The 24,818-nt window shown below is 52.9% G+C and overlaps 8 protein-coding genes across 8 annotated transcripts; 3 read left to right on the forward strand and 5 right to left on the reverse strand.

The window, feature by feature from the left end:
- Positions 1 to 423: 423 nt before the first annotated feature.
- J4E83_000926 (uncharacterized protein) lies at positions 424 to 1,959 on the reverse strand (the record flags this gene model as incomplete). The annotated part of the gene is made up of 2 exons (XM_049327883.1): positions 424 to 1,606; positions 1,661 to 1,959. The coding sequence occupies 2 exons, from the start codon at positions 1,957 to 1,959 to the stop codon at positions 424 to 426; spliced, it is 1,482 nt and encodes a 493-aa protein (XP_049192401.1).
- Positions 1,960 to 3,420: 1,461 nt separating this feature from the next.
- J4E83_000927 (uncharacterized protein) lies at positions 3,421 to 5,266 on the reverse strand (the record flags this gene model as incomplete). The annotated part of the gene is made up of 2 exons (XM_049327884.1): positions 3,421 to 4,746; positions 4,802 to 5,266. The coding sequence occupies 2 exons, from the start codon at positions 5,264 to 5,266 to the stop codon at positions 3,421 to 3,423; spliced, it is 1,791 nt and encodes a 596-aa protein (XP_049192402.1).
- A 2,818-nt stretch (positions 5,267 to 8,084) lies between these two features.
- On the forward strand, positions 8,085 to 9,557 carry J4E83_000928 (uncharacterized protein; the record flags this gene model as incomplete). The annotated part of the gene is made up of 1 exon (XM_049327885.1): positions 8,085 to 9,557. The coding sequence occupies one exon, from the start codon at positions 8,085 to 8,087 to the stop codon at positions 9,555 to 9,557; it is 1,473 nt and encodes a 490-aa protein (XP_049192403.1).
- Positions 9,558 to 11,569: 2,012 nt separating this feature from the next.
- On the reverse strand, positions 11,570 to 14,458 carry J4E83_000929 (uncharacterized protein; the record flags this gene model as incomplete). The annotated part of the gene is made up of 7 exons (XM_049327886.1): positions 11,570 to 11,775; positions 11,829 to 12,315; positions 12,361 to 12,773; positions 12,822 to 12,919; positions 12,967 to 13,811; positions 13,930 to 13,936; positions 14,454 to 14,458. The coding sequence occupies 7 exons, from the start codon at positions 14,456 to 14,458 to the stop codon at positions 11,570 to 11,572; spliced, it is 2,061 nt and encodes a 686-aa protein (XP_049192404.1).
- A 416-nt stretch (positions 14,459 to 14,874) lies between these two features.
- Positions 14,875 to 16,850, reverse strand: J4E83_000930 (uncharacterized protein; the record flags this gene model as incomplete). Its single annotated transcript, XM_049327887.1, has 4 exons — positions 14,875 to 15,159; positions 15,224 to 15,837; positions 15,899 to 16,342; positions 16,412 to 16,850. 4 exons carry the CDS (start codon positions 16,848 to 16,850, stop codon positions 14,875 to 14,877), a joined length of 1,782 nt encoding a protein of 593 aa, XP_049192405.1.
- A 919-nt stretch (positions 16,851 to 17,769) lies between these two features.
- J4E83_000931 (uncharacterized protein) lies at positions 17,770 to 18,907 on the reverse strand (the record flags this gene model as incomplete). The annotated part of the gene is made up of 3 exons (XM_049327888.1): positions 17,770 to 17,942; positions 17,994 to 18,758; positions 18,829 to 18,907. 3 exons carry the CDS (start codon positions 18,905 to 18,907, stop codon positions 17,770 to 17,772), a joined length of 1,017 nt encoding a protein of 338 aa, XP_049192406.1.
- A 594-nt stretch (positions 18,908 to 19,501) lies between these two features.
- Positions 19,502 to 20,662, forward strand: J4E83_000932 (uncharacterized protein; the record flags this gene model as incomplete). The annotated part of the gene is made up of 1 exon (XM_049327889.1): positions 19,502 to 20,662. One exon carries the CDS (start codon positions 19,502 to 19,504, stop codon positions 20,660 to 20,662), a length of 1,161 nt encoding a protein of 386 aa, XP_049192407.1.
- Positions 20,663 to 21,336: 674 nt separating this feature from the next.
- On the forward strand, positions 21,337 to 23,314 carry J4E83_000933 (uncharacterized protein; the record flags this gene model as incomplete). Its single annotated transcript, XM_049327890.1, has 3 exons — positions 21,337 to 21,397; positions 21,450 to 22,711; positions 23,066 to 23,314. 3 exons carry the CDS (start codon positions 21,337 to 21,339, stop codon positions 23,312 to 23,314), a joined length of 1,572 nt encoding a protein of 523 aa, XP_049192408.1.
- Between the last annotated feature and the right edge of the window lie 1,504 nt (positions 23,315 to 24,818).

Here is a 24,818-nt window from a genome sequence, read left to right on the forward strand (position 1 = left end):
GCCAGACTTTGTACCATATTGTAAACAAGAACCTGACATGGCGAACGTCGCGATTTTCTAATCAGAATACGTCTTCGCCATCACATGCTGTCTCTGAGGTCACGGTCACTGATATCACACCCAGTACGAATTGCCCGTTTGACGTGAGTAGACGAAGGACTTTGGGAGCATGGTGACCCTCCCAATTCGCAATTCAGGCAGACGGCTTCGAGAAAAGCTCAGGTGATTAACGGTATAGCGAAACTATCCCTCCGGGCAATGGACATATCGTCAAACGTCACGGATAATAGCAAATCTCATGCGGATGTGAACGCGAGATAATGTGAAGATTGCAGGACGCATACGAATCAAACGAGCCGCACACTGCTAGGTCAGGGTATAAATATGACACCCCCAAGAAAGAAAATAACTCTCGCGACCCGCTCAAAACGTTAGACCCGGCTTGTTCTTCCTCCAAAACATAGCTTTTGCCGCATTCACTGTCCGTGGTGGCGGGTCAAACTTAGGCTGTGCCTCCTCAATGTCCATCTGCTCCATCTTCCTCTGCGAGTTTCTTTTCAACTCCCTCTTCAAGTTGCGCTCGTCCTTCTTGCGCATCCAAGTGATCCAAATGCAGTAGCTTGCGCAAATGATGCCAATACCGCCTATTACACCACCAATCACCGCGCCAATGAGACCTTGGCTTTCCCATGCGGACTGCTTGGGGCGTTCGTAGGCTACGGGCGTGGATTTCGGGCAAAAGGTAACGGGCATGACCATGTTGTTCTTTTGAATGGCTTCAGCGAGGAAGAAGTTATTGGTCTCGTAATCCGCCATCAAGTAGACTTGGCCAAGGAAAGCGGTCCCGAGGTAAAATGGTGTGTCGGCTGACTCTTCTCGGTCTTGGATGGGTGTGATGTTGGAAGCGTTCATGAGGACTTCAGAGGGTAGTGTGACTGTAAAGCCATCTTCTAGCACTATCGAGAACGTGCCGTTGAAAGCGTTCTTCAACTTCAGAGAATTATCGCCCCATGTGTTATCCTTTTCGGCGCCCAGTCGTTTGATGAAGTTTTGGGTGATCTGATACGGTAGGGAGAACGGAAACTGTTCAGTCGTAATCTGGGCCTCGAAGTCCTCTGCCCGTGTCTTCATATCAGTGAAGACCGTGTTATCGAACAGTGATACGTTTGCGTTATCTTCAGAGTTAGTGATGACGATATCCTTGATGCGCACGCTCATCGGATTCGGATTGTCGATTTTCATGGCGTATTTGTGTGTGTCTCCCGTGAAGCGACCTGAATCGTATCCCCCAAAGACATTGCTACCGTTGACTGCGCCTCCAGCACGCTTGAATCCCTGTCCAATGTAGAGCGAGTATGTTTTCCCAGCAATGATGTCTTGTGCAGCCAGGTCCCGAAGGAGAGTGGAAGACAACCCCATACCCACTCGTGCAGGTGTGATTGACCCCGACTCGGCGACTTCGATCGTACTGTTCTCTACCAATGTTTGTGATGCACCGTCCGTCTCGAAGTAATGTGTGTATAGTCGTAAGGTCTCTCGACCGAAGAATCCCGTAAAACCCTCTTGGTCATTGTCCAAGGTCTGAAAGTTGTCGTCTTTCACAAAACTATTTTACATGTCAGCTAATAGGTTAAAGTGTCATGCCGACAGTCAAGCATACCTAGTGGAGTCGCGATCGTTATAGAAGCCCCCTGTACTCGTGGCACATTTGTCAAGAGTTGTGTTCTTACAGTAGTTACTTGACGCGAAAGAGATGTGGTTCTGTTGTAGCGATGGCCAAAGACTCTGGTTTTGTGCCGGCGTTCCTAGTCCGATGAAGGATCCATATTGGAATTCTGACGAGTCGTGTACGGCCCGCTTGTGGATGTCGACGTATATTGGTTTCTTGGTGCAGTTTGAAGCAATTGCAGACTGAGTGAACAGCAAAGTTGCGGAAAGGCATAGAACGAAAGACGCCATGATGGAAGATGAGAGACGCTTGAGTCCAGCAAGCTGAAAGCAGGTAACAAGGTGTTGGACAACGCTTACAACACCAACAGGCAAGGTGAACGACGACGATGACGAAACGTCTCAAACTCGAGTTGCGGAGGTGCCAGAGGCTGTAGGATGTCTTTGTAGGCCTCCATCACCTGTACCTTGATACACTAAGATGAGCATGCGGACAGTCAGCCAGTTAGGCAAGGGCCAAGCTATTCTTGCATGCGGGAATATCCACACTGCTTCTGCTGGACGCGCATGAGTGCATCCCTGGGCGCCATCTAGAGCCGCATGGGACTGAACCGCTGCCGAGAGCGCCTGCTGATGCCGTTGTGGAAGTACCACGACCTGGGGAGGTGCCCCCATGGGCGCTTTGAATAGAAACATGCGCAAGGAAGAAAGATGATCCCTCTCCGATGGTAAGCTTTGCCGTTGCAGAGACACTGATGATTGGATCGTTATTGTAGGCAGTTGCCCCAAGATAGCGGGCGTTTACGAGACCAGGCTGATTGGGTAGGGTTGTCTCGCGACATTCCCAAGCGCCCGCTGCACGGACCCGACTGCAGGTGTGGATCTGACACCAGTCGCTATTCTTAACCTTCCGCTCACCACAGTCTGCAATCTCAGAGGCAGGTAGATTGCGTACCCGCTCGGTGAGATTCTGATGCGTTCAAAGGAAACCCTCGAAAATAGCCGTACAATCTTAATCCCGCAAACCCGCACGACGTTCTCGTTGTTGCTCACGGGCTAAAGTTTGTCTACAAAGTGGATGCGTGCCAGCATAAAGTATACTTGGAAGACGGTGCATTGATTTTGACTCGCTTTTAGATCCAGAAGGAAGGAGCAGAAAGCCTGATTGCTCTGCAAAACATGCTCGCGCGATAGCATGACCCTTTGACGGCTGCGTAGTGTGTGTCAGGGCTGCCTTGCTAGGGACGAAGGGGTGTAACAAAGCGCTTGCACTTCTACGATGCCTACGCCATGTGGAACACGCAGTAACTTCACGCATTCGTCTCAATCGCTGCACTGCTCGTTGCAAGCATGTTGACTCTGTTCATAATGGCATTTCATGCATCACACTAATGCTCTAGTTACTGGGTTATAGCCATATGGTACATAAGATCCACTGCAGCGTGGACGCGTTGTTCATTGCGTGAATTTAACGACTTCCTATAGCTCCTGGGATAAGCTCGATTCTTCACCTCCTACACAGCGTGTAGATATGGACTGACTTTGAAATCTAAAATATCGCTTGATGATGACTTGGAGCACCTTGAACCTCAGCCTTGACCCCGTACTCCTTCACCCGCTATGCTAAAAGACTATCCCACATATTCCACAGGTAGTTGGCGTCGGGTTTTACCGAAATGTATGAAAAGTTGATGTACATTAAGAGCAAAAAGGGAAAGGACCAGCTGAACGCAACGCTGAGCATTGAGACTTTCAGGTGTTGACAAGCACCCATCGCTTCTCTTTCTCGGTAGGTCCTACCCTTGCGGCAACTACGCTCAAGGTGTTGCTGATGGCGTCCTTAGGTAGTTTTGGAAATACCTTTTTCAATGCCTCAATCATGCCAATCTTGGTCAGATCTTTGCCCTCAATTTCGGCCTTGAAAGCTTCAAGTTGCTCAGTGGGTACCAATCGCTTAGCTTTTGCAGGCTTAGTTGGAGTTCCTCCTGTTAACTTCTGTGGGCCGTTCAATGTGTTGAGCAGACCATTCATAGAGCGTTGGACCAGAGGTACCCGCGGAGGGTTCATGGCGCTCTTAGTGTCTTTCTTCGCAGCAGCGGCGGTACTTGCAATGGTCGCAGGATCCGGTTCCCAGTATGCCGTAGAAAACGGATCGATTGAAGTCATTTGCGGATCCAGCAGAAACCCCATTGAGAACCCCTTGAAGTCGGTGCATATAGCATCTGAACCATCGTTCAACCTGGAAACCCTATCGGCATCCTCCCAGCACAAGCCGGTGCTGACAGGAACTAAATCACCACTAATGAGTCGCCGTTTGAGTTGTGGGTCTTCTTCATCGTCGAGGAAACCGTCCAAGTCGTCTTCTGCATCTTCTTCGTTGTCGTCTTCGCCGTCAGAGTCAAGGTCTTCTCCTTCCTCGGGTTCATCCCATTCTGCTTCAGAGTCGTAGTCATAATCGGTGTCCTGTCGGACCCTGGCAATGGGGTTTCGTGCGAGCCGAGAAGCTTCCGCGTCGGTATAAGGCCTGGTATAGGTACCATAATACGGGGGACGTACATCCTTGCAGAAGTGTATGTACTTCATTGGGATCTCTCTGAGCATCTCCAACGGGCTTCTGTGGACAGTCAAATCGATGGGACGGTCCGATGAGCCATTCACACGTTCGATAACTTCGGCGATGGTCGCAGTCCGATGCGCTGGTCGAATCCGTCGCGGGAAAGAAGATACCAGGGTCTCTCGTGTGATGGTCTCGGTACCGGTACCGTTGTGCGCGATAAGGTTCTCTAGCCGTGTTCGCGCAGCCTCCAGCCGCTCCGGATCGTCGAGCAGAGGATTTATGGGAGCGAGGATCGTATGTGGAGGGAGGTTAAACGGTAGAAAGTATCGCTCGTAGTCTGACTGAGCGTTCTTGACGATGTTCTTCTGTGGGGATGGAGGGGCCAAATTAGTTTTGACTCCGGATGTGCTAGGTAAAGATGTGGACGAGGCAGTAGGGTTCTGGGATGAAGCTACCGCGGCCTGTCCTGGGCTTGATCCCGCCTTTGGCTTGACGAAAAAAGCGTTGAGCTTCATTTGGGACTATCCAAAGGTTAGCACTGTTCAGGTCGTACTACAAGGACGATGGTCGACTTACTCGTGCCTTCTTTGCCTTCTCCTCCTCTACCCGTTGCTGTTCCTCCTCCTTCAGACGCTTCTTCTCATCTCGTTCCTCGTTCTTCTTGCGCTTCTCCTCTTCTCTCTGTGCCTTTTGTTCTGCCTTGACCTTCTCCTCGGCCTCCTTCTGCGCCTTCTTCTCTTCTCGCGCCTTGGCCTTCGCTTCCTTTTCTAGACGCTGGGCTTCTTTCTCTTGTGACGTCAACTTGCGCCTTTTGGCTGGTTGTGAAGGGGTTGGAGCAGAGACATTGCTGCTGTTTGGGGCGGTTGAACTCGGAGCGCTGCTCTTCAGGGGTGACGGGGTTTGAACCGAGAGAATTGAGAGGGGTGTAGAGGCTTCTGATCGAATCTGTTTTGACGGAGTTGATACGGTAGGCTCGACATCGTCGTCGTCGGTGTGTGGACGCTTTTGGGGCAGCGGCGCAATGGGTGTGGGGTCCTCCATAGTGTACGGTGGTTGCTGAAAGTGCAGCCGATAGACTTTGCAGGCCTATCACGAGTCGATAGTGAGGGGGCCGACGCTCAATTCTGAAAAGGTTGTTGTCGTTGAACAAGCAGCGTGGTTGCGGTAGCGGACGTTGATGCGGGAGGAGACGCGAAGGTCGAAGGCGCGACGCGCAGCGCGTGGAAACCGCGAACGACTAGTGGGCTGATGTGGGTCTAGTGCGGGAAAGTGCGACTGGGGTGCAATTGCTCGAATGGCGCGTACTTTAGCGATTTCATGCTCTGATTTCCTTTTAGCGTTACGGCGAAACGAACGCGAACATCAACACGTCGAGCACCACTATTTTACTCGTGCAAGACGTGGACCAAACAGTTTCACAGCGATTCCTGGGGCTATTGGCTTAGTGATAAACCCGCGAATTGGACTGCCTTTCCTGGTGTATCCTGCACGTGTCGTGCCTGCCGTCTCGCAGCACTCACGCCCCGACCACGCTTTCTATGACTGGCTTCTTGTCTGCAGCGCCCTGTGCAGACCTCTTGCTATATCGAACTCACAGTAGTCGGTACATACCTGCTAGTAGCTAACCTAGTATCCGCGAGAGTTCATACCATCATTCGCCACTCCGCGCTTCGCCATGCATACGAGCGATTTCGATAACATGTTGTTTGGTGAACATGACATGCAGGCCGCTCCTAATGACACGGAAGAGGAGGACTCAGAAGATGAGTTCTTGTTTGCAACTTCCCAACGGGAAAATATACCGTGGGATATGTGTAACAGCTCATCCTCAACCTCAACCAATGGCACAGCGCTGTCTGTTCAGGAAGCACCTCGGTATCACCATCAGGAGCACGCTCTAGGACCCATACGCGACAGGTTCTCCAGGCGTTCTCACTCTGAGCGGGTTATGACTAACCTTGTGCAGAGTTTGGGTGATCGCTCGTATCGAAGCGATGATAGAGTTGATTGTGGATGCTCAGCTAGAGGATCATGAAGCGCTCACTATCACGCTGAAGTCCCGTGCGGCTCTGTCTCGCAGACGATCTGCCACAGCCGACGGCCAAGAACAGACTCCCGAACCGAAGGAACGCGATATCAATTTTCCAGGAGCAAGTGCGCAAGAGGCATGGAATTTCAGTGTGTGAACCCGATCGTTTGTACATGCTGAGTACGTTAATGGTCGTGTAGCTGCACTAGTTCGTATACTCGAGCTTGTCCATGCCGGTCTCGTCGATGGTACCGTCATGACGAAGAGGTCAACTTTGCCTTTGTATGATGACAACAAAAAGCTGACTTGAGGTAGAGACATGTATTATCGACATCCAGACTTGTTCATCAAGCAGTCGATAGTCGACCGATACGTGGATGACTTGGCTTGTACCTTCGGCATCACTAGATTACAATTGAACGTGGTGCGCTTGTCTCGGTCGTCTCTCTGGAAGCACAGCTGATAGCCAATTTCAGACTGCCGCCGCGAAAGGCCTGCTGGCGGGCGGCTTTAGGTTGACTCGAAACGATGGTCATTATATCAATGGCATGAGCGAGAAAGAGGTTTGAGGAGCGTGCTGGCTCAGTGATGCCTTCCTAACACATCACCAGGGGATACTCGTTCCCAGTGTCAACGATAACGACAATCTCGACTTGACACGCGTGCAATGGGTTCTCATTATCGAAAAGGAGGTATGGTCGATGCTTTGGGATCACTTATGTTACCGCTAATGCATACCTAGGCGACCTTTAGGTCATTGATGAGTTCACCACGGTGGCACACGTTGGGCTCGAGCGGAACAATACTGACTGTAAGCCTGACTGTGTCTGTTGCCAATGTCACCTAACGACCAAGACAGGCGAAAGGATATCCAGACCTCGCTTCACGGAAATTTCTAAGTCAATTAGCTGCTAAGGCCCCTCACATTCCCATGTATGCTCTGATGGACCTTGATCCTGACGGTATCGCCATACTATCGACGTACAAATATGGGTCTTATCGTCTTGCGCACGAAGACGTTACATCCACGGATACAGCCACACCAGGCTTGCCTAACATCCGCTGGCTCGGTGTAAAGAGTCACCACATGAGCGGGACTCCGTTAGGCGAAGTGCACACAGAGACGAGCACGAAACCTCAACTTCAAGGCCTGATGAGACTGACGGCGCGCGACCGCAACAAAGCAGCGCGAATGTTGGAGTGGAACTTGTGCGCCGAGGGGGGTCCCGAGAAGGGCTGGAGGCAGGAGCTACAGAAGATGCTGATGCTCAACGTCAAGGCTGAAATACAAATACTTGACGAAATGCCAGGTGGATTGGTGTCTTGGTTGAGCGACAGGCTCGGGCAGACAACGGAATTGGTGCGCGCGCAGCGGATAGAAGGCGAAAAGCCAGACGACGGGATGCTCTTTTGAGATCTGGAGTACCGCTGGGAGGCAGATGCGCTTCCATGCGCAGGGTCCACATGTGTTACCATGTAGTCGTGCAAGACAGACAGATGTCGAGCGGCATGGATATCTAGGTTGTCGTCGGAGAGATCTTAGGGTGTCAAGCCAGTGAGACGCCTCTTAGGCGCAACAAGAAAATCCCCAGTCTTGCACGTTTGCAATTGGGCGTCGGATCCCAAGTGGCATGCAACTCGTTCAATATGTCGGAATTTGTGTAGGGTGAAGCGGCAATGGCCCAATGATGGAAGGCGGGTGGGACGAAATAACCCGCCAAGCTTGGCGCCAGCGCATCTTCTCGATCACGGCAGCTCACCCAACAACTCAGACGGCGTCGCATAGCGGCAATGCATTGACCTGCAGCTACGGAACCAGAACCCACAACAATGGCCGGCATGTCTAATGATCCGCGCGTTCCCTTCCAGGCGCCACGGCTCCCGCACAGCGCTGCCCCTCCGACCGACTGTGAGCAACATGGCTCAGGTACCGCCGAGTCGAGTGCAATCCCACACCCACTGACGCCTGCAACGCCTGCAACGACCACCAGACAGTCGGTACCATTGGGCGTCTTCTCGACCCTCTTGGGGAACAACACCACGTCCACCCTTAGTGCCCAGCCTATACTGTCCGACGAGCCCGTCCTCGCCCACACGCAACCACTAGATGCCCCCGAGGGCCTGTCTGACTTGACGGCGAGCTCAGGCTCGGTGCCCAGTGCGACTACCACCTTGACCAACACACTGCCGCCGACCCAGTCTGCTGCACTGCGCGCCCTGAACGCCCCCGCCTTCCATTCCTCGCCCTCCAAGAGCAAGTCTGCAAAGTCTACATCCAGTCGGACCACCGTCACCAGCCAGCCCGTCGTAGTACGCACATACTCAGGCTCGCGGCACGCATCGCGCTCTGGCTCCGGCTTCAACACGCCACGCTCCTTCGCCATGAACGGGCAGACACATGCGTCGGCCCTGTCCGCCGGTCTGGCAGGCAGGAGCGAGCAGCTACCCTCCGCTGACGACTTCTCTTTTTCGGCAATCCTTCGCGCGGTTGACCCCGAAATCAGAGACGCCATCGATGCCATTGCCGAGATCTGCGCCCGAAGCAGAATGAGTCTAGCCGACGAGTACGACTCTCACCTACCCCCACAGGGCGAAATAACAAGCGGGGGGTCGGGGTGGGCTGCAAGTACAGGAGCATTGGCCAGCCGAGGTCGTTTGAATAGGATCAGTCAAGGATGGACTGCCGCAGACAACACCCTCATGGCAGTGCCTGAAGCGAGCAGCTCCAGCGAGCGGCTGGCGCAAGAGGGTAGGGCCGAGAGCAGTAAGAAGCGTAGTCAATCAGCATACGGAAGCTTGAAGAGCGTCATCAGTGGTGGGAGTGGTAAGAGGAAAGCCATAGATGGCGATACTTTCCGAGACCAAGAGGCTGGCAGCTCGAAACAGGTCGAAGCCCAAAACCCAGGGCCCGCTTGGGCAGTCCATGCGTCCACCTCGTCTTCACATCCAGCAATCACCATTGCCGCGCCTACAGCTTCGAAACAGCTATCACTCGATACATCGTCGGCAATGCAGGACGTTGGCAAGGACGCCAATGGATCATCCAACGGACGGCCTCAGACTGCAACACCACGCAGAATTCCCTCACACCAACGCGGAGCGTCTATGCGCAGTCTTCCGGCATCACGAGCACGTTCTGGTACCCTTGACTCTATAAAGGCGTGGCTACCATGGCCCCGGCCGTCAGATCTCGACCAGAACAGTCGGCAGGAGCTGACAAAAGCCGAGGACCGTCTCAGAAGCATGCTGATATCATCGTCCCAAACCCTCGGGAAAGGTAAAGCAACAGTGCGAGTCATTTAGAGTCGCATCGGTTCGCATCTCCAAAGCGTTGAATACACCCTTTGAAATTGTTTGTTACATATCGCAGATACCCAGAGAGACGCTGAAAGTGTACGAAAAGTGGAGTGGCGGATGCTTGTGCTTTGCGTAGGACTCTTGCTCCGAAAGACGCAACGATGAACATGAATAACGTTTTATGATAATGACTAACGACAATAAGTAGATAGCTCGATGCAATAGTATAGAATAATTCACGCCTACTTGCAGCCTTTGACGGCCTATCGTGGCTACCTCTTTTGGATTGGATAACCTAGGAGCTTCAACTCAACTAGCCTGTTCAAGTAACAAGTGTGCATCAAAACGTGGGGTAGCTGCTTAGCTCACTTCCATCTCCGCTCTCGTTGACGGTATCGAACATCATGAAGTAGACATCACGACCGCAACCTTCTTCAAACTTGAGACCGGCACAACACAATGACACCCAAAACAAGAGAGACGCGAGTCGACAGCTTCATTGACCCAACACTCCTCCCATCACTACACAAGCCACTCACTCTCTCCGACCTGTGCGATGACGTCTTACTACTCATATGCGACTTCCTGGACCACCATCACCAGCAACACGGCGAGACTCCATGGAAACAACTCTCCCTAGCCAATCGCCGTCTCCACGCCCTCCTCGTTCCACGACTGTTCAAAACCATACGCATCACTGCGCCCCTCAAATCCCTAGACACAGACGTCTTAACACCACACTTGCACCAAGCTCGCGCGCTCAAAATCGACATGTTTGGCAGTCTATGGTGGTGGTGCTCTGGCGCCTACGTGACCGGTAGCGACGCTCTCGATCTGTTCACCTTTATGCATTCGTTACCGCGGCTAAAGCGGCTGGAAGTGAGGATGATGAGCCGGAGTCTGGATGTCTTCTCCGCTGCGTTCACCGACTCTTCACTTCCATCCCGGTTCCCTGGGTTTGAGTTGAGGGGTGTGGAGACGTTGGTTGTGAATAGCAGCGCCGCGTTTCTGGTGCAGCATTGTCCCAATCTGCAGACGTTGGCGGTGAAGGGGAAGGGCGATGGTGAGGATTGTGCGATGGAGAAGTATACCGATTTGAAGACTTTGTTCGAGATGATTCCGCGGTCTAGCCTGAGAAAAGAAGAAGACGATCCATATTTCCAGTATGCTGTGGGACTACGAAGTTTTGATGGAAGCGCGGCATGGTCTCTGGCCGAAATTACCTTTCTCACGACGACGTTTCCATATATTCGTCACCTTGCCTTGCGCAGCGAGTCGTACTGCTATCGATCCGATGTTGCGTCCATTATGCGCACTCTGGGCCAAGGCTTGAAACAACTCAAGAAGCTGCAAGTCAGCAAGATCGAATATCTTGATATGGGGTATCGGGCGGTGTGGAAACGAGCAGTCATGGAATGTAAGACGGAAGAAGCAAGACAGGCGTTGTGGAAAGGAAACGAGAGAAGGAGAGTTGCAGCTGAAAACAACGTTGCGAGATTAGCATTTGGTGAGGTGGAAGCACTGGAGGAGTTATGGGTGGGTGAAAAGAGGGTTGCGAGACGATATGGTGGGAGCGGGGTGTCTTGGATATGGGAGCGTAAACCGGATGACACGGTGGATGCCGCGCTGATAGGGATGAAGTGGGCGGAATATCGTAAAGAAAGGGAGGCCGTAGTTGTGTCAAGGGAGATCGGGACGTAACGGAGAAGGTGAGAAGTTGGGTAACTGCAGGTACATTTGCATCTATAGCAATTCGTTCAGTCAAGAACAGATAATCAATCCCATAGAGATAGCGTCTAATGAATAACGTACATCATACCGAAGGGGGAGCACAGGTTGCCCGATGAATGCTAACTAGAGCCCACATACCCAAGAATAAGCCATGCTGTGAGTCCTCAGATGGGCCTCTGACGCCAAAGTTGATGCAACAGAACACAAAACTAACCATCGTACAGGACATCACACGCAAACCACACGTGAACCCTTACATGCAAATTACACCAGGTGAGCGGCCCATTCTACCTTGCATAACCGTTACTGCTACTCGATGGCATTGGTGACGCGGAAGCTGGTTTCCAGATCCTGATTCGTTTGTCATCGCCAGCAGAAGCGAATGTAGTAGGATCCTTGGGGTGCCAGGCTACGCTATTGGCGCAGCCGTTGGAGTGTGCGTCGAGAGCTTCGATAAGGAGGCCATTGGAGCGCCATATGTATATTCGTGAATCTGAAAGCGTGTGTTAGCAAATGATCTTGCATGAAAAGACAAGACAAACATACCCTCGCTGCCGCTGACTACAAAGTTCTCATCGGCGCCGCCAAACGCTGATCGAATCATGAACTGCTTTTGAGCATGTGCCTCGAAGCGTTGTATTACATCCCCAGTGTCGATTTCCATGAGCTTGATCTGATCCGGGCTTATGCTAACGAGCATATGCCGTGAATCCTGGCTGATCGTAACACTCGTCAACTTTGTACCATCAAGCTGAAACTCGGCAATCCTCTCATAAGTGGCATAATCAAACACGACAATCGCGCTCTCTGTAATGACGACTAATCGCTGGCCATCGGACGACAATGCGAGGCCGTTTACACGGAGCTTCCCATCATCGGCGAAGTTGTGCTTGAGGTTCCCGTCGAGGTCCCAAACACTACAGCCCATGTTGTCGTCCTGTGATCCAAGAATAATCCGTGTACCGGACGGATCCCAAGCCGCCGTGGTACATGGGTAGGTGAAGTCGTTGATACATTGTATGCATACACCGGTCTGCTAGTTTTAGTCGGAGCTATCAGAGCAATCTTGCCGCCTTACCTTGACATCCCATATCCGTGCCGAGTTCTCTGGTTGCGAGCAACATGTTATTATCTTTGTGTCATCAGGGCTCCAAGCAAGATGAGCGACGCCAGATTTCCTGTGTTCTGCGAGTCGATGTAACACCTTGTATGTGTTGGTTTCGTAGATGATGATTGTCTGGTCCTCGCCTGCAGATGCAAGTTTTGTGCCGTCGTTTGAGTACTGCAAGTACCAAACCTCACCCGTGTGGTGTTTCAAATCAAGAACAGCCTTTGTTGGGAAGTCATCCCTTTCGCAGTTGTGGTCGAGATAGAGAGACGGTGACGCGGCAGTGTTGTGGTATAGGCAATTTGCGATCCAGCTATCTTTTACTTCATCTAGCAGTACTGCTAACCTGTGTTCCGGGATCATAATGCTCGGCGAAATTGATTCTACAGGATGTCAGTATGAATCGCCATAGTCTGGGACTTGGTGCTTACTGGAAAGATCAGAAAGCAGATGCATCCGTGAGTCACCGCGAGCGCCGTCCCATTGAGCTTGATTTCTGAGGTCTTCGGCAGATTGGCACATCATAAGCCTACGAAGCGTTAGCTGGATAACGTCTGATGGCAGGATGATACTTACGCCGAAAGCGCGTGTAACCTTCCCACATCGCGATGAAGCGGCGTCAACTCTTGCCGAAGTACCGCAAGTGCCTTGCTCAGATCTCTCCGTTCAAGCAACTCGAGGTACTTTTGCTGCTTCAGACAGAATAGCATCACCTCGCGGTTTGCGCCCTCGGCTAGAGTCAAGCCTGTAGAACGCTGCGAGCTGGGCTGAGATGTCGACTTTCCCCAGGGCCTTCCGTAGGGAGCGTCTAGACCAACACCACCACCGGTGTGGTGTGTATTTGACCCAAACAGCAGCTCTTCGGCTTCCTCCCAATCACCGTTCAGTACCGAAGTTCGGAATGCCGCAACTGTGGGCCCTTCGAGCTGGAAGCCGCTCTCCTTGCATAGTGCGCCCGCAGCACTGTGGTAGCCCAAGTCGGTCAGACTCTGTATCAGTATCCGCGTCACTTCTTCCCTGTCATGGCCAAAGAAAGTTGCAGGCACTGATCCCCCGTTCGCTACCGGTCCTCCATTCGTATAGGAGCCATTGCTCTCGTTTCTCCCGTGCGTGCTTCCATTCGCGCCCTTGGCCAGGGGCGACCTGTGCCCCGACGACTGTGACGATCCGTTTGCGAAGTTGCGCGAGGGCGATTGTGAGGATTTGGAGGTGTCGTTATCAAGGCGCATCTTCCCTTCCTGTCTGCGCCTGCGCTTCGAGATGTGGCGGGATAAGCTGCCCCGGGTGCCGCTGGTGAGGGGCTCGTCTTCGGCGTCGTCGCTCGCAGAGAAGCTGTGCCTGCGCTTTCCGGCTGTAGTCTGGTCGGATGACAGGATAGCGGCAGCGGGTGCGTGGTTGGAGGCTCGGGCGGCGGGTGCGGGCTGGTTGGAGGGGGCAGAGATGACTGGGGAAGAAGAAGCGGGGGACGTCGGGGTGGATGGGTGGTCGGAGGCGGCTGGGGAGGGAGGGTTTGGGGCGATTTCGTCTGCCAGGACGAACGCTGGGTCTGGTTACCCGCAGATGACGCGGGTATGGGTTGGTGGCAGCGCCGTGCCTGGAGGGGTGCTGGCTTGGGGATTAGGGAGAGAGCATAGGCAGCGTCGAGGCGAGGCGCTGTGCTGGAGTGCGCGTGGAGTCGGCGTAGACGGTGGAGAGGTGGGCAAGCTTGCGGAGGTGCGCTCGGAGGTTTGGAGCAGCTGGCGATGTCACGAGCCGAGCAATGACGATGCCGTCGTCGGGGCCGGGCACCTTTGATGCTATCACAAACGCTCGAGCTGCGCCAAACAGTGGAAGTCCGATAGTCGTCGTGTGCACGCCGTGGGAGCTTCTAGTGGTCGTCTTGGTGGTTGTTGGCAGTTTGAGGTCCGTAGCTGGGGACCTAGGTGCAACCGGATGCGTTAAGCTCATGTGCCAAGTGGCAGCCACGATGTGCGAGAGATGGCCCAAAGCGGCGCAAGTATTACACCACAGGAAGCATTCAAGGTAGAAATGTGCACTCTCTGAGTCATTCAGTCAGTTCAAACGGCATCGTCACAACATGTTGCGTGGAATGGTCCCAGGCAGGCATGCGCACCAAGATGCTCGGGTGGATCCGCATTGTCACAAGGGACCTAATCGCGCGATAAGAAAGGGAGCTAACGCCCGCACCATGGCCGGCACGACTCACAAGGACGCCCAAGTGCTCGTCTTTGCTGCATTCGCGTCGACTGTGGCCGTCGACGCGTCATGCCTCGCTCCAGGCTGCCTTCCGGCCATTACAGACAAGGGCAACACGTCATGTGGAACAGGGTACGCGCTGTCATGCGGATCCATCACCAACATCACCCATCAACTAGCATCAGACATCCTTCAAACAACCGCAAAGTCTTCAAATCTAACATGATCTACATGATCATAATTCTGATTCCAACTTCACAGTAGCACTGTTACTACCCTATACCTCTTCTACATCCTCATTGTCGCGTTCCCGCTCGCTTCATGCTCCTTGAACCAGTTGAGGAACTGGAACAAACTCGCCTTGGGTGTCCTCTCAAGACTCGTGTAGTTCACGTACTGCACTCCGAACCTGACCGACGTACCAAGCGCCCACTCGAAGTTGTCTAGAATGGACCACCCCCATGCTCCAGTCACGTTGACGCCATCCACATGAATCGCCAGCAAAATGTTGTCTAGATATTGCTGGAAGTAGTCCGCTCTCTTCAAGTCAAAAAGGGCAGAATTCAGGGACGTCTGCAGAGGTAGAGGTACGAAGTCAGTATGTGTCTCACATGCACTTCGTACAGTCAGAACTTACCCATTGTCCTTCGAAAGGCTCCGCAAACCCGAATTCGCTCACAACAATGTCCGGGATTGACGGGAAGAGGACCTGAGTAATGTGCTTGAGGTAGCGGCGCACGCCGGCAGGTGCAGAGTAGAACCACGACATGGCCGGGTCGGCGGCAGGACCAATGGGGAAGCCATTAGGAGCCACACTTGCTGAACCAGCACAGTCAGGGAAGGACGGGTGTGACCGGTTGCTCGTGCATGACTCCAGCCCGCCATCAACCTCAAAAGCTAAGAAGCTGGAGTAGGGATCGATGGCGTAGAAGTCGCACGATCCTTTGATCATATCCTTTTCCTCTTGTGTGAACTCGGGCAAGAGGTCGCCAAGTGTGTCTTTGAGCGATTGCGGGTAGTCACCGTCAGTCCAGGGTCCACCGAACCAGCCAATGCTAAAGTCAAAGTTCCGCTGGCGTGCAACTTCGTCTTCTGGTTTTGTGCTGTTGGCCTCGTAGTAGTTACCGCTGTTCTTGAAGGTCATGCGGCCGCGTCCTTTGAACTCTTCATGGTACCATTTGGACACCTTTGCGTGCGCTAGCAGTGTATGGTGGCCACAAAGGAAGCGGGCTTCATTGCCGCCTGTAACGCCTGAGCCGTGGTAAACGAAGTCAGTGTATGTCTCACATGCAGTTCGTATGAAGAGACTTACCATTTGGCGCTGGGTAGTATTCACCTGCCGGATACCCGGCGTATTGCCAATTGCAGTATTGGGGCTCATTGATTGTGAACCACTCGTCGACGTAGGCATCATACCGTGTGATGACGAACTTAGCGTAGTTGAAGAAGTCATCCACGACGCGGCGGTCAGTCCAGGCGCCGTACTCATTGAATATGGCGAGTGGAGTATCCCAGTGGAAAAGCGTTACCGCTGGATGAATGCCATTCTCGTGCATGGTCCTGATCACGTCGTCGTAGTGCGCAACGGCCTCCTCATTAACCGGGCCATGTCCAAAGGGGAAAAAGCGCGGCCATGAAAAGCTAGGGCTGAAGGCTTTGACTCCTAGACTTGCTAGTCTGGCGAAATCCTGCTTATACAGATAGTAATGTTGATCAACGATATCGCCAGTGGTATTATCGGCTACATAGTTGGGAACTGCGAGATACAGGTACGAAGTCAGCTTATCATGGTGTCTCACATGCACATCGTGTAGTCAGAACTTACCCCGGTGTGCCAGCAAATCCCAAATACTGGGTCCTCTGCCTTCATCCTTGACCGCACCTTCGATTTGATACGCGGAAGAACTAAAGCCCCATTGAAAGTTCTCGGGGAGCTTCAAGCCCTGTACCTCGGGATATCCGCTTCCTACAAGAGCGTGATAGTATTGAGGATCTGGCTGCGGATATGCCGTTGGCTCTGCTGTTGGTTCAACGGTAGTCGTGATGGGGCCCGTAGCGATAGGGCCCACCATGTCCCAGAGCGAGGCGAGTGCATTGGGTCCGAAATCAGTGCGGGTATAGGCTGTGGGCTGTGCTGAGGCGTTGAAGCTTGAGGTACTGTAGCCTGAAGGCAAGACATAAGAGATAGTAGCTGTCCCGTTGCCCTGAGCAGCAACGGGAGCGGCGAGAACTAGAAGACTGAAGAATGGCAGCAATTGATCCATCTTGAAGAGTTAAGGTGGAATAGAAAGAGTTAAGGTGGAATAGAACGAGACGTTGTACCACCGTGAACGGATCCAGAGATTATTTAAATAAGTACCTATGTACCTCTACTAGATCTATCCGCATCATACCGGGTGGTTTCATTGTGCTCCCCGCTGACGGAAACCTTTGATCGATGGAGATTACCCGGAAATTTTGAGCTCGGCGTGCATGGTACCCCTCAAGAAAGTGCTCAAAATTATCTTCGTGCATCCGATGTAGTGGATTACAAAAGGCTACAAAGGCAATCGTTGGTCAATCCCAAGGAGCTAATGTAAGCTCCAAGCTTCGTTGCGGTACCGAATGCTCGAGCGTGAGGATTTGCACCAAGACTGCAAACGTCATCAACGGACAGGCCAGCGGAACTGGCGGAGTGAATTTCCGTGCCGAATGAGGAATAGATCGAAGCTGCTGCTGATTGATTGGTGGAGGCAAAGCTTCTCGAAGCCATGCACGGAGCTATTGCGGGGAAGCAACAACCATCTTGACTGATTGTTGAGCTTCCAAGAGACGTCGTACGAAGCTGTGTACCCAGATGGTAAGGTGAGCGGCAGAACAGAAGGCATGAACGGTCCGCCGACCGGAGCTTGGTAAGATCGGTAGAAGGAAACACGGGACGAAAGGACGCAATTTGACAATGGAGCGGTGCTGCGGGTGGAAACACAAAGATTCTGGATGCCACAGAAGGGGATTGTGTCGTTTTGCCCAGGCGCACCTTTAGTATGCAATTGTCGGGCTTGACCGAGGAGGTATATTTAGTTCATCGCTACGTAAAAGAGGCCTAGCAGAACGTCACTAGGTTCTCCGGGTATATGGTCTTCGCCGTATTATATGACGAAGGTGGGAAGTCGTCCACAAGGAGCTCATGGTGACTCGTTTTGTTTAAGCCTTGCGCTGCTTCTTCGAGGGCGGCTCTTGCTCTGACTTGCGACCCTTGCCCACCAATGCGCGAATGTCGACTGGTTCTTGTTCGTCGTCGTCATCATCGTCACTAGCATCCATGACATCCAAGTCGGACAGTTCCTCGTCGTCTTCGTCTTCGTCGAATGTGCTCTCTGTGATCCGTTAGCGACGGGATGAAGAGTAGTTAAGCGCATGCCACGTACTGTAGTACTTAATAGCGTTGGGCCACATGTCTTCGGCGAGGATGGTAGCAACCTCATCGCCGCCTGGGAAGACCTCGATCTCCTGGTAGTCTTGCGGGTCTTCTTCGTCCTCAGCCTCATCCTCGTCATCGACCTTCTCCCCTCGCCTGATCTTCTCGAACCTCTCCTTCTCCTCCTTGGCAGCCTGTGCTGACTCCTGTGCGCTGACCCAGCGATAGCCGGAGACGAAAGAGAAGAGACCGAAGAAGCTAACAGAGGCGTCTGTAGCTGTTTCGATCTTCTTGGCCAGGTTCTTATATTCCTTAGTCTTGGCCTCCTCTTTCCTCGCAACGCCGTTGGCAGTGTCGGTTGCCAACTTCTTCCTCATCTCGCCCAGCTTGTATGCCGCATCCGTGAGACCACCGGTAAGGTCCTTGTCCTTCTTCCAGTTGATTTTGACAGGCTCAGAAACTAGACCTTGCCAGTCCTTGGTCTTCCTGAACCAGAACTTCTTCTCGAGCACCTTGTCTTCGAAGTATTCGTTGTCGGTGAAGCCGAACTTGAGCGAGAAGCTGCGCGGGGAGCCATTGGGGTCGTTGAGCTCGATCCGCGACACCTCAAAAGTATCGAGACACTCGGCGAAAACCTTGGAGTCGGTGGGCTGGATGAAGTTGTCGATCTCGGGCGGCGCCTGCTCGAAGACGAGCGACCAGAAGTGCGGGATCTTTGTGACGAAGTCGGCGCGCTTCTTGTAGAGAGGGCCCTGCAGAGCTTCGGCTTGGCGGACTGCGATGGGGTTAGCAATGCGACTCCCTTTCTCAAGACGCGACGTTATAGAAGTGGAATCGCAACTTACTGATCTCCTCTTCCACGTCTTCGAATTCGTGCTCAAGAGCCGCAAGCTCCTCGAAGCGAGCGACGTCTACTTCATTCATTTGGTGATCCATGGGTTTCGAGCAGCTGCCGCCGGGTGAGCAACAATCAGACACTTCAGACATTAGATCTTGGTGGAATGACCAAAGACTTCAGCCGTGAGCATTGTTTATAAAATTTCCGAACTGCTGCAGGGATGTTTGCGCGACGGGGCCCACTTAAAAAGGCGGAGGTGCTCGGCCCCACGCACCCGTGCACACGTTCATCCCGGCTTCTGCACCCTTTTGGCAGCAGAACGCATCTATCTATCCTGCTTCGTCGACACGATAGACCGACGCGAAGTTCTATGGCGCGGAAAATCCATCTACATCGTGATTATTTCAACGCGGCGGGCACGTCAGCAGAAGGCCCTTAGGGTGGCTGGGAGTCACAGAGATGACTTGCTTTCATTCACTCCGCCACAGCTTCGCTCGTGGCAGTGCGCTCTGGTACATTCACGATAGGCAACACCCGATACCCCACAGTGCCATATAAGCTCGCTACTGCCTCTGTTCGACGATTGTAGTCATAGCAATCAGAGTCCAACGAGAACAACACGCAATCCGCTTCTACCAGGCCCGACAACGATCTGCGCAATCTTCGCTACTTAGGTAGCCATGGGAGGTCTCGCATTCGCAAATGTTCCAACGGAATCCGGCAAACCTATCAAGGTTCCTCGCCTGCTACCATCACTGTACAAGACGCTCTCCGCGCAATATCAAGGCCTTCTAGAGACACTATTCGTACGCGTTGTCGTCCCGCGCGACGCTCCAGCCAAGACAGACCATGGGGACATCGACTTCTTGGTAGAAGGCATTCGGCCACCCAACACCAAAGAGGGGATATGGGCAGCAATACAGAAGACTCTCGACGCCGATATCCATCTCCCACGCGGCGGGTCCTCTTCCTACGCGGTGCGACATCCCGAAATACCAGATGCACACGTGCAAGTCGACGTCGAACTTTCAGTTGGAGATGAAACCCCGGAAAGCGCTGAGCTGTTCGAATGGACGCGCTTCATGAAAGGCGACGCTGACCTCGTGCAAATCATTGGCGTCTCTCATCGTCCGCTGGGTCTCACCTGCAATGACCAGGGCCTGCATGTACGAGTCGAAGAGATTGAGCCATACAACAAGAAGAAAGCTCTACTATTTCTCACACGAGATCCAAATCTCGCGATCGCTTTCTACGGCATGGATGTCGCAAAATACTGGTCAGGGTTCAAGGATGAAGACGATCTCTTTGACTGGGCTTCCAGCGGGAGGTTCTTTTCGCACAAAATCTTCCAAGGGCGTGTCGAGAAGCACAACGATCGAGCCCGGCAAGCAAAGCGGCCCATGTACCAGCGTTTTGTAGAGGACTACATGCCAGCGCATCCCGACAGAGGTGATGCAAACACGTGGACTAAGCAGCAAGTACTGGAAGAGGCTCTTGCAGTTTTCAAGAAGCAGGATGAGTACGACACTATGATAAGAGATCATCACCTCAAGACAGCGGAAGAAGAGCTCTGGAAGGAGATCAAAGTCACAGTCCCAATACAGAGCAACTCTCTCGCTCTCGTTCTGAAGGGCTTGAGGCGTTGGGTCGTGTTCCAGGATAACGAGCCGCGCATTTCGTCTGAGCCCAACCTTGGTGAGCCTTTAATCTGGTCCAAATTTGTATCGGCGGAGAACAAAGACGCTGTGCTCAAGTGGGTGAAAAACAACTGGGAACAAGTCAAGGCTTTAGAGAAGGCGCGTGCGAATGCTGCCAAGGAAGCCGCGAAGGGCGCATCGTGAGGTCTGGGCCAGGCTGATGAAAGTCAAAGTAGTGCAAGGCGCAGACATGACAGAGACTTATGCGGTAGTGGTACTGTAGATACTGTTTCCAATCGCGTTCACACGTGGTACTGTACGCATCTAAATTTTGCGGTTTTCGTGACGTAACGCGTGGATCTCTTAAGCCGATGGTTCCCATGCGGCTGCGGGCCTTCTTAACGCGAGCATGATCAGACCTGGCTTCGCGATGCAAATTTTCAGTTTCGTAGGGGTAATAGATTCGAGTTTCGAAGGGGTAATACGGACGATTTTGTAGGGGTAATCAGAATACCTAAAGGTGGGTCGCATGGTCGAACCTGCCACTTCGGCCCGATGAGAAAGCGCAACTTGATCACGACGATTTACAACATTTCTCCGATGGACAGTAGGTATCGCTGCGAGTGAATTGCGCTACGCTACTCGCTATCTTGCCAAGACTGAGTCCCAAGGTGGCTCTTATCTTTTTTGCTTTGTGCGGTACCGGATGGTGACGAACCTTCAGAGCCACTACCTTGTCAGACGGATCTCGATCGACAGAACCTAGCTACCACTCACAGCATTACTTTTTCGCACCGAATAGCTTGCTCGCATCCACAAGTCTCCGCCTAACAAAGATAAGCCCTACGACAACTTCGATCCTCTAGCGCGTGGACGAGATGGACGACCAGTATCCCGAGCTGCAACTGCCAGAGTCACGGGTCTTGATCGTCATAACGGGTATATATTCATGAAGTAGACATTATATGTTCGTCCGTACTGACCTCACCAGGCGGCACGATATGCATGCGCAAATCTCCAGACGGACTGGTACCTGCGCGGGGTTTCCTCAAAGCCGGACTTGCACCCAGACCAGTCTTCAATGATGGATCGTACCCCGAGCCTTTGGAGATTGTTACCGACGACAAGGGCACACGCAAAGCCGTTCAAAGTCTTAGAACTCCAGTCAGCACCTATGATCGCCGCGTGCGATACTGCGTGCTCGAGTTCGAGAAGTTGCTCGATAGCAGCTCTATTGACTCGACTGGCTGGGATCAGATTGCCCGGACGGTCCAACGAAACTACCAACTCTTCGATGGTTTCGTTATTTTGCATGGCACAGACTCTCTGGCGTACACGTCGTCGGCGTTGAGTTTCATGTTCCATAATCTGGGGAAGCCGGTGATATTGACGGGATCTCAAGCGCCAATGATGAACTTGCAAACCGATGCACAGGACAACCTCCTGAATTCTCTGATCATTGCTGGGCATTTTATGATACCGGAAGTGTGTCTATTTTTCAACTTCAAGTTGTTCCGAGGAAACCGCGCGACCAAAGTATCTGCAGAAGACTTTGACGCATTTGGTAGCCCCAATTTACCACCGTTGGCCACTGTCTCATCTACCAAGACGAACGTCCTGTGGCATCGCGTTCATAGGTCTGTCGATCTAAGACCTTTTACTATACAAACCAGTCTGGATACAGCACACGTAGCTTGCCTGCGTGTGTTCCCAGGTATTACACCTGCAATGGTAGATGCAGTCCTACGCTTGGAAGGCCTCAAAGGACTGGTACTGGAAACTTTTGGAGCCGGAAATACTCCCGGAGGACCAGACAGCGCAATGACGCGATGCTTAGCGGATGCGGTAAAGAGAGGGATCGTGATTGTGAATGTAACACAATGTCTCAGTGGCAGTGTCAGCGCCCTGTACGCCCCAGGAGCGTACCTCGGTCGTGCAGGCGTCGTTTTCGGTCAGGATCTAACCTCAGAGGCAGCGCTCACTAAGCTGGCATACCTCCTTGCGCTACCGGATGCTACCCCCGAAGAGGTTGCGAAGCGCATGTCCGTTTCCTTACGTGGCGAGCTCACTGAGACCACAAGGACACATTTCGAGCACCCATCAAGAAGTGGTGTCCTTACCCCTGAGCTTTCAAGTCTCACCGCACTCGGCTATGCTGTCCAAAAGGGCGACCTGCAAGCGACAAAAGACATAATTCGAGGAGAGCCTCGCTGGTTGTTGAACGACGCAGATTATCAAATGAACAGCCCTGTAGTAAGTGCCATTCCATCCACTCAGCATCCTTATGACTATCTCTGCCCTCCGAGTCACCTTCCAACAACAGCACGCAATTTGAGACCTTCACTGTTCCTGTATCATACAAGCGCCGGTATCGGAAGGGTTGCACCATATTTGCAGCACGGCTCGTAACGCATACACCATTATCAAGATAAAGGAACGAGACGCCGCCGGCTCAGAGGGACAGAGCCAAACAGCTCACAGTTGTGCCCCAGTAGTGCGGTGAGACGCAGTCGCTTATCTTCCAGCCCATCACCGCATTGCATTCGCTTCTGGAGCGACTTAATCCGTCTGAGCGAGATTGCGTTCCTTGCTGACGTGCCGGTGTAGCATCTTGCGGCAACAAGCCCCAACGTTGAGATTTTGCGCGACTTTCTGGCCCAAGGCGCCTCTGTGCATCTTCGAAACCGATCAGGAAATACCCCGCTCTTCTTGGCCGCAGCGGCTGGCTTACCAGATCACGTACAGACATTAATCGACGCAGGAGCCCATCTTCACAGCGATGAAGTCAGTGCCGCAAAGCTGCATGCGTCAGAGGGCGACGGCAACGCTGAAGTTTGGAGCCGTGTGATTGGCTGAAATGTGCAGCACGTTGAGCACTGCTGGGAGCACGGTTCATTGTGGCTGCTTGTTGGCTGCAGCCTAGCGAGCGAATTGTCTATATGACGGATGCATGGCGCCTCGAAATGTCGCCATATATGGCACGTTGGTCCCCAGAGTCTGGTGACGCACCGGAATCAGCCCGACGAATGCTGCGGCGTTGACAGAGGTGAATCATTGGAGTTACGCGACAATATCCCGGCTGCTATCATGGAGCGCAACCCACTCGGAATCTTGCCGCTGATAGGAGCACTCGTGGTCGACCGCAGTTGTGCGGTAACGCTGGTATGGCCGGGGTCGACGTGGACATGAAGGTATACACCAAACGATGGTGCTGGATAGACCCGCCATGCGTGTGGGGAAGTTATTCAAGTGCGTGTCCACATATAGATTGAAGATGTACATCGACCAGGGCGTCCCGCTAAAGGCATGGAGACCTCGGGAGCTTGTTTCAGTTAGTAAAAGAAATCTCTGTGCCAAGAACCGACACCGTGATGTCCCTTACACTCGGGGTAACTCGTTGATAGCACGTTTCCTACAGGTGACGGTAGATGGCTCCGAGTTCAGCAACGTGTACAGCGCAGCGGTTTCTGACGGCTCCATATATCCGTCATTCGCGGTCCCTGAACTTAGTGTATCCCCGCATTGACTCGCAGACACTGCCCCTCATCGATTTCTTTGCGTTACGAGCAGATTCGAATGTGGAGCGCTCGTCTATGAATTAGCCTACCAAGCTCGTTGCAGTCGGATGATAGTGCACGCTGCTCGCTTGTGTATGCATACCTAGGTAGTATGGCGTGTCGAAAAACGAAAGGCGATCCTGCGAGATTGTTCCGCCATGGCCCAGTAGAGCAACTCGAACAGTCTCGAGTGATAGAGTGGACCACTACGGGCATATTGCACTGGCCAACTGTGGTAAGTACTGGCCGCGGTCAGGTGTTCGCGATGTCAAGCGGAGCCTATTCGCCCTTGCGGGTGGACTATTAGGTAAGGCTTTTCCCAGCAATGCAAATGACGAGCCCAAACTTGGCTGTAATGTCATACAAAAAACGGCTCGTTTCGAGCTTCTCCTGTTTCTCCGGTCGGCGTCTTTGACCGTAGCTCTGCTCTTTAAACATTGCGTGTGTCTACGTCAAAGGTAAAGGAATCGGACCGCAACCTCAACCTCAGAACACGACGACTAGCTTCGCGCAACCCTGCATAAAGCGACTCACGTGCCTGCCATCGATCGCACTATCAGAGGCTTGACCACCTTTGTGCGTCGCAAGCACGTTATTATCTGCCCGCCGAACCGGCATCGCTGACGCCGCCGAACCGAATCCCTCCCAAGGTTACCACTACCCTTACACCAAGTCCTTATCTCACCCTCACCCGCCATTGAGCTACTGCCTACTTCCCGGAGCCCCAGGTGACGACTGCCCGGTATCCTCGCGCCTTGGCCCTGTTTGTGTTTTATATACCCACAACCACCCTTCCGAAAGTC

The sequence above is a fragment of the Alternaria metachromatica genome (genome assembly GCF_023757995.1).
Source record: "Alternaria metachromatica strain BMP 0045 chromosome Unknown scaffold_2, whole genome shotgun sequence".
Taxonomy (NCBI): Eukaryota; Fungi; Ascomycota; class Dothideomycetes; order Pleosporales; family Pleosporaceae; genus Alternaria; species Alternaria metachromatica.